This window comes from Homarus americanus, unplaced genomic scaffold (genome assembly GCF_018991925.1).
Source record: "Homarus americanus isolate GMGI-L3 unplaced genomic scaffold, GMGI_Hamer_2.0 scaffold44060, whole genome shotgun sequence".
Classification (NCBI taxonomy): domain Eukaryota; kingdom Metazoa; phylum Arthropoda; class Malacostraca; order Decapoda; family Nephropidae; genus Homarus; species Homarus americanus.
In genome coordinates, this window is record NW_024756871.1 from 4787342 (window position 1) to 4799851 (window position 12510).

Sequence of the window (12510 nt, forward strand, 5' to 3'; positions counted from 1 at the left end):
TTGCGACACTCTGTTTATCTTTTGTCTTATTCTTGCCCAGTCTCACAAAAGACAGTGAACCTAAATTACTAGCCACTAATTCCCTACACTTCCACACAGTGAACTAACTGAGGAAGAAAGCGTTATGTCACCGACTTACATCAGGTTACTCAGTGGTGGAAATAATATTGGTGCTCTGTCCAAGACCGAGATCATCTTTATCTTCGAGTTTGTGATCGGCATAGAAGTAAATCACGAAGTCGTGAGTTTATTGGTGGCGGTTTTCTAACAGCAATTGATGTTATCATCCAATGCTATTCTTTTCACTTTGACATGCCGACACTGGTCCACTCCGGCCGCTTCCCTCTTTTCTCACTCTGCCGACCATCTATGTTGACACGATAACCGCTAATTCGTTCTCTTTTTACCTGCCGACTTGGGGGCATTGCCACATTCTAAATTCATCTGTTTGACAGTACTTGCTACTGCACTATTATCAGTGATATATACTGTATATAATTTTGTTAAGGGGATTAGGTCACCCGGGCACAGGTCACTGACTCATATCGGGGCCCGGGGGGAGGGGGGACGAAAATATAATAATAATAATAATAATAATAATAATAATAATAATAATAATAATAATAATAATAATAATAATAATAATAAATAAAAACTATAATACAATTCAAATAAAATGATAATTATAATAAACCACAAACAAATACAAAAATGGAACTGTAATGGAAATTATGTAGGACAAACTGGGAAAGCATTGCAACTCAGAATCAAACAACACAGGTACAATATCAGAACAGCATCTGAAAGCAGTGCCCTGTTCGTTCATGTTAGGAATAATAATCATCCCATTAATTGGGAAAAAAGCTTAGAAGTGTTCAAATCATCATGTGTCACAAAAAGATTTCTGGTTGAAGCTAGTTTGATTAGGGAATTAAATTCTATAAACCTTAGTGATGGTCAGTACAAAATGATAATATGTTACATAAATTTATTTGTCAGTGGCCCAAGGGTAAAAATGCTTTGAAAACCTTGGAGCTAGATGTAGGATAGATGATTATTGGGTCCCATATTTTTTAACCTGACTTAACTTGACTAGTCACGTCGCCCGTTCTCTTAAGCTCCTCTGCGTGTGTGTTGGTGTTGGTGTGGGGATTAGTGGATGCCATGATTATGACCTAACTTCATGTTTAATAAGGTCACCCTGTGTATTTCAGCCTCCCTCCGTCCCTGTAATTCAGTTGCCTCTGAAGATGTCTTGAATAAAGACGAAAGCTAAGGTGCTCCATTGTTTCCCTTTTCCCTGTGTGATTTTATTAAGATTTATCCTATCCACGTTTTCATTGTGGATCTACAAGATATATATTATTGTGCTTTCCTTGGGCAGTTTCATTAATATTTTTTTTTCCATCAAGCTTTAAGGAAAAAACTTGCAAATGTCGAGAGTCATTGTTTGTACCAGCAAGATATATAGTAAAATAAGCTGATAAGCTTGGGTGCCTCATCTTCACGTCCAGTGCCGGATTGAGGTATAAGCTAGATAAACTGTACTATAGATATAGATTGAGGTGTGTGTGTGTACGTACTCCTTAAAAGCACCAATAAGAAGTCGTACCATTTCCAATTTCGTGGGTCAATTCCGCTTCTTGAAGACCCATCTAATTATTCCCTTAATATGAACGAAGTACATTTTTTTATTGGTTCTGTTGACGCCATTAGGTATTATGTTCATTTCAAATGATAATCTTCGCAATTTATCATACAAAATTATCTTATAATGCTGTTACATGTATCATTGATAAAATTAATATAAAAATTTTTTACACACATACGCGCGCGTATAATTTAGGTACTGTGGGTATCGCCAGGTAGTATAATTTCTCATCTACTTTATCTTTGGAAAATATTTAAAAATAATAATAATACTTTAAGTGGTAATGGCCTGGTGGCCTCCCAGGATAACATAGCTTAGGGTCTCAACATGGCTGAACATGGGGCGGATCCAGGAATATCAAAAGAAGCTTTTAGTGGGAGAACATGGCGAACAAAGTGAGCCCACACTGCTGGTGGGTTTTGGGGGGCGCTGTAAGCCCCCCTTCCCCCAAAAAATTCGAAATCTGACCAATATCATGGGCATTTTGAAGCCATATGCACTTGATATTAGAAGATATTCTGTCAATTGTAATTACCCTTGACTGTACAAAAATACCTGAGTACAATACTGCCTTAAAGAAAAAGTATTGGAATCTTCTGATGAAAAGGGAAGGGGGGGGGGGGGTCCGGACCTCCAGGACCCAACCCTGGATCCGCCCTTGCTTAATCCGGCCCTAACGTCATCCTTCGTTTTTACACAGACAGTAACAACATCTGATAATGATTCGTACTTACGGTGAGGGAGTGTCACTTAACGATAACCATACATGATGTAAGACACCCACGTGTAGAAAGGGCCAATAATCATCTCGTGTTACCTACCAAAAATAATGATAATACAGTAATAATTTTGCTGAGTTGAATTTGTTCAGTAGAAAAGAATCATTCCGTATAATTGAGAGTTCGGTAGATGGATTTTATTCTTCCACAGTAAATGTTGTTGTTGTTGTTATTTGTGTTCTCAAGATGCTCCAGCTGTTAAGACCATTAATATACTGTTATACCTAAGATGTAGCACAATATAGTGCCTCTCTAAGACTGGGTTTCAAAGTCATACCTTCTTAGGAGTAACGGCGGAGGCATAGTTGGCAATGGGTAGCGAAACAAGAATAATTGCTTCCAAGACCAGAACGGACAGTAACTTCATTGTACCAAAACCTGAAGTGCAACAATCAAGAGCACCGTGGTGGAAGCTGGCGTCGCGGTGGTTTGGGCAGAAGTGCATCACTGTTGGTGAGGCCATTCAGGCCAGAGCCATTGTTGTTAGACCAGGTGTCGAAAGAAGTTATCACAGGTGTGGATCCATGTTGTGATAAATGTCAAAAGTGGTGTAATATAGTTTGTGTTTATGTGCAACTGCTATTACCGCAAAGACTTTTATGAGAGTGTGTTATCTCTTTGCCACACTTGACTGAAAAGGCAACTATTGTTAGTTATCGGCGGAGGAATGCTATGGCGGCCTTTTTTATCTCCCGACAACACTGCTCTGTCACGTGCTTGTGAAAGTGGGTTCCCATAGACATGACTGCCTGTTAGGGACGGTGTGGATACAGTACACTGTACTAAGCCTTCATCACACAAGAATACAACATGGCCGGTACAGTAGCGGATTATAGCGGGGACAAATGGGGCAAAAAATATTGAGTGGATAAAAAAAAAGGTTTATGTTGTTTCTCTTTTTACAAACGAAAATAGCTGTCTGGACACAGTGTGAGGGTGTGTGAGGCTGGTGTGACGGTATATGTTTGTGAGGGTGTGAGGCTTTGACTTCGTGATTTAGTTGTGTGAGGATGAAAGGCTGTGAGTGATTGTGAGGTTCAGAGGCTCTGAAGATGGAAAGTTGTGAGGAATGAGTTAGGATGTACGTGATGTGAGGTTGTATGAGGGCGTGAAGTTATGTGTGAGGGTATTTGGTTACGAGAGGGTATGAGGCATGGTGATGTGAGGTTGTATGAGGGCATGAAGTTATGTGTGAGGGTATGAAGCTATGATATGGTATGAGGCGTGATGGTGTGAGGATCTTTGGTGGTGCAAAGTTCTTTCAGGATGTAGAGGTCTTGTGTGGGTGTGAAATTTTGTGACTGTGAAGTAATTTATGAAGGTGTGATTTTGTTAGGAAGTGAAGATGTGTGGCCGTGTGAGGGTGTGAGGGTAGTGTGAAGACGTGAGGGTGGTGAGGCTGATGTGAGGGCGTGAGGCTGGTATGAGGGCTTGAGGGTAGTGTGAAGACGTGAGGGTGGTGAGGCTGGTGTGAGGGTGTATACCTGTGACGCTGTATGTTTATGAGGATGTGTTCACCAACATTCGTGACGACATAGTTTTGTTACATCATCACTAGTGACTGACACTCTTACCACCTCTACTGTTACGTAGTTGTGTATTTTTTACCATAACTTGGTTACCCCAATCAACTATTCTAATACTGTATGTACATATTTTCCCAAGTACTGTACTCATTAATATATACTGTACATACATATCTCTTGTGTTTGAACAATTTAGAATGTGAAAATGATTTTGATCTCCAACTTTGGGATGCGATTAAGGATCAAAGGCCAAGCTTCTTTGCATGAGTTCTGTCCAAAACTCACCCTGTGTCTAAGAACTGGGGATCGGTTTATATAAATGATTGGTTTCCATTGACCATATTTTGAGTTTGTCCACAACTGAATACTCTAGTACTAAGGTAGTGAACAGCTGCACAGAACCTACACTAGTGAACTTTGGCGATGAGGAGAATTTTTAACTGCATTGGGGGTACTTAACCACATGTTATTTTTAAAGTACCGGTAGTATTTTATATTATCTTAATTTTGATTTTTAAATTTATTAAACTGTTTGTTTTATTTCATCCCATGCCTGGCAGGGGTCACTAGTGGAGGTTCTGTGCGGCTGTCCACATCTTTAGTGTACAGTTGACTCCGTAATTTACGGTACAGTACAGTACATCAGTTCTTATAAATATTCTGATGAAGGAAAAAAAACGATTTTTTTATGATATACATATATACAAAAGCGTAAACATACAACTATATTCAGTACATACATCTTCATATAAAAATGTGCTATACAAGTCAGTTTACAATACTCATTCTTTGTAATAATTTAACATAATGAAATATACATCAATTCAACATAAATGGTGTCAGCTGTGACAAAAATACAGGCAAAATTTGTGGCAGACCCCTCAACCAGTCTTTATGAATGAACAAACAAGAATAAACACATATCAGAGAGGTAATGGTAATAACTACTGTACTAAATTTACAACTTATCCATTCAGAATTATAAGACGAGGTGAATGAGGAACACACACACAAATGGTTAATAACAATACTCTTGGTTAACACTGGCTGAGGGGTAACACAACTTTTACTTGGGGTTGGAAAGAATAACACGCTCTATACTCCTTATAGATTTGTATGATCTTCCTTAGTAATGAATTCTAAAGATCAGTACTAAAATTAATGAAATAGTTTGTGTATAATGCAGATGTTTCCACTCAAAGCTTTCCACACTGCAGGTGGCTCCTTTGGTCTAACATCTACCTCCCATCCACTCTCCCTGAACTAAATTTTTGCAGTAAATGGTTAGCATTCTTCACACACACGCACACACACACACACACACACGAGACAACCAATACTGCACTATCTTTACAACTGATGACTCTCTTGTGCAAAGAAAATGTAAAATTATACAGCATATTTGCAATTCATCCAGTAATGCACAGCAGATTATACAATTTATGATTTTGAAACTAGTTCACCCATTAACACCACCCCATATTGCACCAAACTGTAAATGTGCTCGGATTAAATTATGTAATCCCATTTGATAACTAAGGAATGGAAGTGAGCGAGTGACCTGTAGACATAATGTACTACCATTAAATCCCTATGTCATGTTCTTTAATGGCAGGTACACCATCCAGTCTGACAGAGCCAACAGGAAATCAAAGTCAGACAATCACTAAGTTTCATGTATACAGTAATTATTATACTGAAATTAACATAAATCATAAAACTGTCACATCATTTCTAGCTGTGTCATCCATCTCTATGAATATCAATCCTGAATGACTGACCAAGAGTACTTTTGACCAGCCTTTTGTACGCACTATTTGTCTGTGAGAATCAAGAGACCCACACATTTGTAACTACAAGTATAAAAAAAAGGGTGCAAAAGCAATTCACTACAAATAATAGTGTCATTGCAAGCATTTTCTTTTTTCTGATGCTAGTGTTTTATACATATCAGTCTTTACTGGTACTGCTGGGAACATTTCAAACTTTCCTCATGTTATTTTTTTCAATACTTCTGACTCCCATAATTTTCTTGTCAATGCATCACAATTTAATATATTATTGTAAACACAAGAGACCATTGGTATTAGCTGTTGTTAACATGTCTGACATGGCATTATTTTCATATTTCTGATTTGTATATCGCTGCTATTTTATTTCCATCAAGAATTTTTCATTTTGGAAATATTCCACTGGTGAGTTGTATGATGACATCCTTCTGTAGGAGAAATTTGGATTGTCAGCAATGAATCTCTGGATGAATTTTTCATATATCATCAATTACTAAATTTAGCAAACTGACATTCAATTACTAAACTGCAAAAAAAAACCAGCCACACAAGGCATAATTCACAACATCTCCCAAGTGAATATAATAATGCCTATCAGGCTTTATACTGATCTGGGCTTGGGAATTTTGTCTTGTACTGTACTGTACTGTACTGTACTTGAATTTACCAGGCATCTTTTGCAACTGAGATGACAAATCAAAATATAAACTTGAGGAAGACATGTTGAAGTTATTTTTATCTTGTTTACTTAGGCAAGAGGGTTTACCTCATAATTTTCTGGCTTAGCTTCTGTACTTAAGGGGTGAATATGATTAAAAAATCATATCTGAGATATCCATCGGGGTAATACTAAATGACAAACACAGCAACAAAAGCCTGTAACCAAAACTGTACCACTAACTATAATGACAAATTTTGGGTTAATACACACACACTCAGAAAGCCCCACAGACAGACTGTATAGATGATGAAAATACCCCTTGACTAACACTTTGCTGTGGGATAAGAGAAATTGTAAAATGAGAAACAAACTGCAAGGTATAAGGGCAATTCAAATTTATGATTACAAAACTGTAAGGTAGTCTCTATTGGTATATTATTATCATCATCATCACTGTTTGTAAGATTTACTATACTCACACATGCATGGGTTACAAACATTTCATCATCTTTAAATCACATTACATTGTCTTATATATATAATGAACCATCGGCTGGCCCCAAGTAGCGGATGGCGATGAGGATGACATCAATGATGGTCCAAACTCCCAGGCCACCAAAACTAAACAGCTTTCCTATTCCTTCTTGCCAATGTCCCAGGTAAAATCTGCAATTAATCAAAGGATAAGGAGATTCACACATTTTAGTTTTTAATGAGTAAATATGGGTTAATGTTGTCCATCTATATTTCAATCTTTGTCTAGTTATAAACTAACCAAACCACATCCAACTTAAATACATAAACCCAATCAAAGCTCAACCTAACCCTAGCCCAACTCTGCTTACCAACTACTAACATTAACACTGAAAGTTCATTTAGGAAAGGCTGGAATGAGAATCTTTTCCTGGTAATTACTGATATATTTTGATTAATATTTCCTTTGCCTTATTACCTGTCTGCTCCAAAGCCTCCAAGTGTAATAGACAGCAACAATGCAGTGGACCACTTGTACCCAGATGTCCAATTACATGGTAACTTCTTTGGAAATATCCGGTTACCAAGGCACAACACATTACTTTTCACTGTACAGTTGGAGCTGAAAAAAAAGGTCATTTATATCTCACATCTAAATGTATACCTATTCATCAACCTCTAGTATTTGTGATTTTTCAAGGGGGTTGAAATCCACACATCTTTGAGAGGGGGGGGGGGGAAGGAGATCATAATCCACAAAATAACATTTATTGTAACAGTACACTGTGGGTAAAACCAAATTAATTTCCCAGAAACTACTTTCAAATTTATCTAAAATCCAAGAATGTAAGATTTTTACATTATTCATTATTCTATATTGCATTAAAGTAAGTTTCCACTATCAATTTAACCTCTGCCATATTTACTACAGGATCCCTCACTATCCAAACATTCGATCTCCACAAATTCTATTTTTCCCTATCCAAAACATGATCCTCACTTATCCTAAAGATAGTCCAAATGAAAATTCAAATAGCTGTCCGTACATGAATCTTTACTCAATGGCATCCAAGTGTTGTGCTCCTTCCTTGGTTTCTCCCACCTGATCTCCACCAGGCTGTTTTAGTGTACCTGCTGTATAAATTCTGAATCTTCAATACAGTACTGTATGGGTAAAAATATCAGCAGGTTGTTTCACATTCCCCAGAACTCTCCTATGTGAAGAATAGGTAAACACACACTATGCCTCTTCTCATTCACAGTGTTCTGGTACAATCTCAGGAGAAAACTCAGGAATTTTCTCCAAGTGAAGAACTGTACATACACTACTTCATACAGTTCACCAGCACACAAACACACATTCAAGCACTTAGGTACAATACAGTATTTTATCAGGCAACTCACGTAAAGGTTTCTCTCGGAGACGTAACAGCCAGGCATTGATCAGTTCCAAGGCAAGTGTGTTCCCAGGAGGCAGTCTGGTAGCAATATCTGCACACCAATGACAGTGTAAACTCTTTCTTGCCCTAAAAGAAAAGTATACTCCTATAACAAAAAACAATATCACATAAGAAAATTGCATACAGTATGTGTTAAAAGAATAACGTCAAAATATTTTAAATGTTATGACTAATATTCAGAGCTACAGCTACAATGGTAAATTAAAAAAAAAAATAATTTCTTAGGCCAACTTCAATGATCACTTTAACACACAGATAGAGTCTATTAATGGTGAGTTAAATTTTAAACTGCAAAATACAATTAGTGCAGTGCTGAAAACTTACCTCACAATCATCTTTTTTTGGTCTGCAGGTAACATTGATCTCCTGACCATAGACACAGCTGCAGTTAAAAGTGCAATCAAGACACTCTCTTCCTAGCTCGTGACAATTCAATTTACTTGGGCAGTCACGGGCGTCGCGGAAAGTGAGATCCTGTGAGCATTTACAATTAAATCTTATTACTGGGTACCAATTAATCTATTGAGCATAAGATAACCCAATGAGCCCCATGTTATAATGAACTCAATTTATGATATTTCGACTTGTGATGGGGTTTTCAGGAATGTAACCCCATCACAAATTGTGGTTTAGCTACCTGTAATTCCATTATACAGTTGTATAAGAAACTGAAACTGAAAAAATATGGCAAATCCTGTAAAAGAAAACCAAACTTCTTTGATTCATTTTTGGACCTTCTGCAAGTATATAAAAGTGTGCTATTCTTCTTCACATTGAATAGTTTTCTGAATTAAATTTCTGTACTGTACATTATACTAAAAAAAATTGTATACACTGAATAGTTTACTGATGGACAGATCACACTAGTGTATGGTACACTTAATCTTGTACACACTGAACAGTTTTCAGGCGTGGTTGGCGGTGGTCGGGAGGTGGATGATGTGGTTCCTGTTGGGACTTTGCCTGGCAGTGTTGTGTTCTTGTTACTCTCCAGTGCCTGTGGTTTGTTGTGGTCTCTTTGTGGGGAATCTGACACACATCCTGAAACATTTAAAATGATCTTATTAATGATATTAGAAAATGAGGCAGTACGTATCTAAAAAAAAAATATATGAAAGGAATCACCACTGATCATAATAATAAATAAATTGTAAATGTGAAATTTCACATAATATTTCTCGTGCATTTTTTGTCAGTATCTTGAGGTAAGAAAGCTTTTATCTTCTATGGAGAAATTTCCTCTAGTTTACTTTAATCTATTTTCTTCACCACTGATTGGTCCGTTAGCTTCTTGGGCGGTCAGTCACGTCTCTGTAACGCACTTCTTGTGTAGAGGCTGAACTACTCTTGTCACGTAATTTTCCTTTATATAAAATTTTCCTAAAGTTGCTCCTTCTCGCAAGTCGGTGTCCCAGACTATTACTAAAACATACTTCTCAACATCTAAAGTACTTGGATATTATTTTTGCTTCGATTATCAGTGAAATCTTAGGAATTAGGTTAGGTTATGTTAAGGTAGATGTCCAAACTATATTTTCCCATGGTTTTTGGTGTGTTTTGAACGATTTGGACCTTCATATCTGTCGGAAATCACATACTTTGATTATCTAAATACAGAGATGACCGGAAATAAAATTTTACTAGTACTTAAACAACAACTATATATATCAGAAGCAAGTATTTCCTGAAAACTTACCCGTAAATATAACACAAAATAGGAGACATCCCCACTTGACCAGCGTTGAAGCTTCTGTCATCATGTATATGGATAGGATATTAACTTCATTGGCTGCCAGTCGGTCATTCCATTACTCTTACTTCCTTCAGTCCCCCCTAATTACTGCCTAAAACACCTCACTTTTAACTAGTCTTGTGTCGTTAAGTCACTGTGATTGTCGAGGTTAATAATTATTGCCGTGTTGTTGTTATTGTCACACTGTTAAGGTCGCTTACTAACAGTTTAGTTTCCAGCGGCGGTAGTTAATATAAATTTATTCGTTCCACTACTACAACTTCTACTTATACTACTGCTACTACTATTACTACCACTACTACTACTACTACTACTACTACTACTACTACTACCACTACTACTACTATTGTAAAATAAAGTACACTAAAGTAAAATAATTGCTATGTCGTGCAATCATAATAACGATTAAAAATGTTACCCCATAAAAGTATTCAGTTTTCTTTTATGGCAACAGAAAATGGACGAAACAGTTTGTTGAGTGAGTGTAAACGATGGAGTTAAATGACTTTGAATGAGATTAAATGGAGGAGTTAAATGACTTTGAATGAGATTAAATGGAGGAGTTTAAAGACTTTGAATGAGTTTAAAGCTGTTATCGTAGTATTAAAGAGATTATCTTTAATAAAATGGCTCACAATAACAATAACAATAATATTATGGGTCATTTGCGAGGGAAACGTCTTAGAAGAAAAGTTTCTTTGAAATATTTGAACTATTGACTGCAAAGATAAAACCTCGAGATTCGGTTGTTAATAATAATAATAATAATAATAATAATATTACTATTATTAACGATAAATAGAATAATTATCATATAGTTAATTCTGGACAGAGTTATATTAAAGAAATTAGAGTTATATTGAAGAAATCAACCTTAGGTATAGAAATTTTAATAACAGTTTGCATAATGGAATTTTAGTCAGTTTTGAAAGATGAATTTTACGTTACAGATTAATAGCAAAAGATTGATAAGAATAAATAAATACGAGGATTATTAGGAACCATAGTATTATGGTTAGATTAGGTAGGTAAGATTGGGTTAGGTTCAGTTATATTAGGTTTGGTTAGGTTAGAATAGGTTAAGTTAGGTTTGGTCACAATAAATAAAGTAGAATTTGTTAAGTTAGGTTTGATCGAGGAGTTGTTAGTCGTAAGGCTCCCAGACGACAGTAATAATCTAAATGACATAGTTCCGGATTAGTCTCTGTGTTGCATCTTTTTGGGAGGATGTTAGATCTTTCTTGAGGTAGGGTTTCCATGCTTATATACAGTAATCCTAGACTACGTGAGATTTATACAGTTGAAGGATCATTTCCCATTGTATTCGAAAGTACGTTATATAATTCCTAAATTTCGGTTTGCTTCTCTCAATACTGCGCCGTTCAGTGAATGATCTCTCACTAGTTCTAGAACTTTCTCCTTATCGACAGTATCCAACAAAGTGCTGTTAACAGAATAAATGTGATTAGGATTGGTGTATGCTAGTCTTGTATATTGTATGTTTAAAAAGTCTGGTAACGTAGGTCACCGCCATCTAGGGATCGTCAGGACTACTAACACCTGAATTAAACCCCTCGTTAGCTCCGTCACTTACTATAGTGTATATCTTTGTTGTCACGGTGGTGGTGGGCGTAGGTCATGGGTACGTGATGGTTAGTGTGAGGGGCTATTCTATATAATGCATTTTGGACACATTTGGAGAGTAAAATGAAGGGTAAGTTGAATGACTAATCAATGTTTAGTAATTAATGTGTGTGTAGTTACAGTTTATAGTATGATATTAGACATGACACTGTCGGGGTGGAGGTTAATGGTGTATTGAAGTTGTGGTAGTTACCTCCATGGCCGAGACATTACACCAACATTCAGAGAACAGATAATTCACCAGGTTCAGGTGGTGGTGGTGGCCGCAGGTTGCGTGTTCCCAGCTCTGAAATCTTTTGCTGGGGTAGTGGGTGACCCACCAACAATAACATCTTGCAGCCATTTTCCACGCTTGTGCTTGAGTGGACTAGCAATGTTGTCACCTGTAGGGTAAAACCTGAATGGGATTCCCTATCCCCCTACCCCATCACCTTTGCAAACCCAGGGAATTTGAGCACAGCTTTGGTGGTTGCCATCAGACATGTTGAAGTAAAGTTTTATGGTTGGATGACCTTTCTAATGCCATCCTACAGGGTGGTAATGGGATGTCGCTTTTCTTAAATTTGAATTCTGTTATACATTGAAAGGTAAATTTTTACAATTTGCCTGTATTCTAACAAATTAATGCGATTTTCTCGAAAACGAATCATTTGCGACGAAAACGCTACTAAGAAAAGTTGTTAAAAATGACGTGATATACACAGAACTGGGCCCAAAAATATTGTGGGACATTACGGGCAACTTGTAAAAAATACCCGTCAAAATTACATAT

At 36.9% G+C, this 12510-nt stretch overlaps 1 protein-coding gene across 3 annotated transcripts; it reads right to left on the reverse strand.

Annotated features, from left to right (window-relative positions):
- Window positions 1-4649: 4649 nt before the first annotated feature.
- Window positions 4650-10324, reverse strand: LOC121856945 (TM2 domain-containing protein 3-like). 3 transcript variants are annotated; one of them, XR_006087084.1, is made up of 7 exons: window positions 10038-10324; window positions 9237-9382; window positions 8666-8815; window positions 8286-8407; window positions 7360-7503; window positions 6887-7073; window positions 4650-6174 (listed from the first exon to the last, which is right to left on the reverse strand). XR_006087084.1 is itself a non-coding variant. In XM_042352733.1 (7 exons), the coding sequence occupies exons 1-6, from the start codon at window positions 10099-10101 to the stop codon at window positions 6938-6940; spliced, it is 762 nt and encodes a 253-aa protein (XP_042208667.1). In that variant the 5' UTR covers window positions 10102-10324; the 3' UTR covers window positions 4650-6174; window positions 6932-6937. The 3 variants fall into 3 exon arrangements, 2 of the variants coding, with proteins under 2 accessions (XP_042208667.1, XP_042208666.1); XM_042352733.1 differs by having other exon boundaries at window positions 6932-7073; XM_042352732.1 differs by lacking the exon at window positions 4650-6174 and having other exon boundaries at window positions 6788-7073.
- Window positions 10325-12510: the final 2186 nt, after the last annotated feature.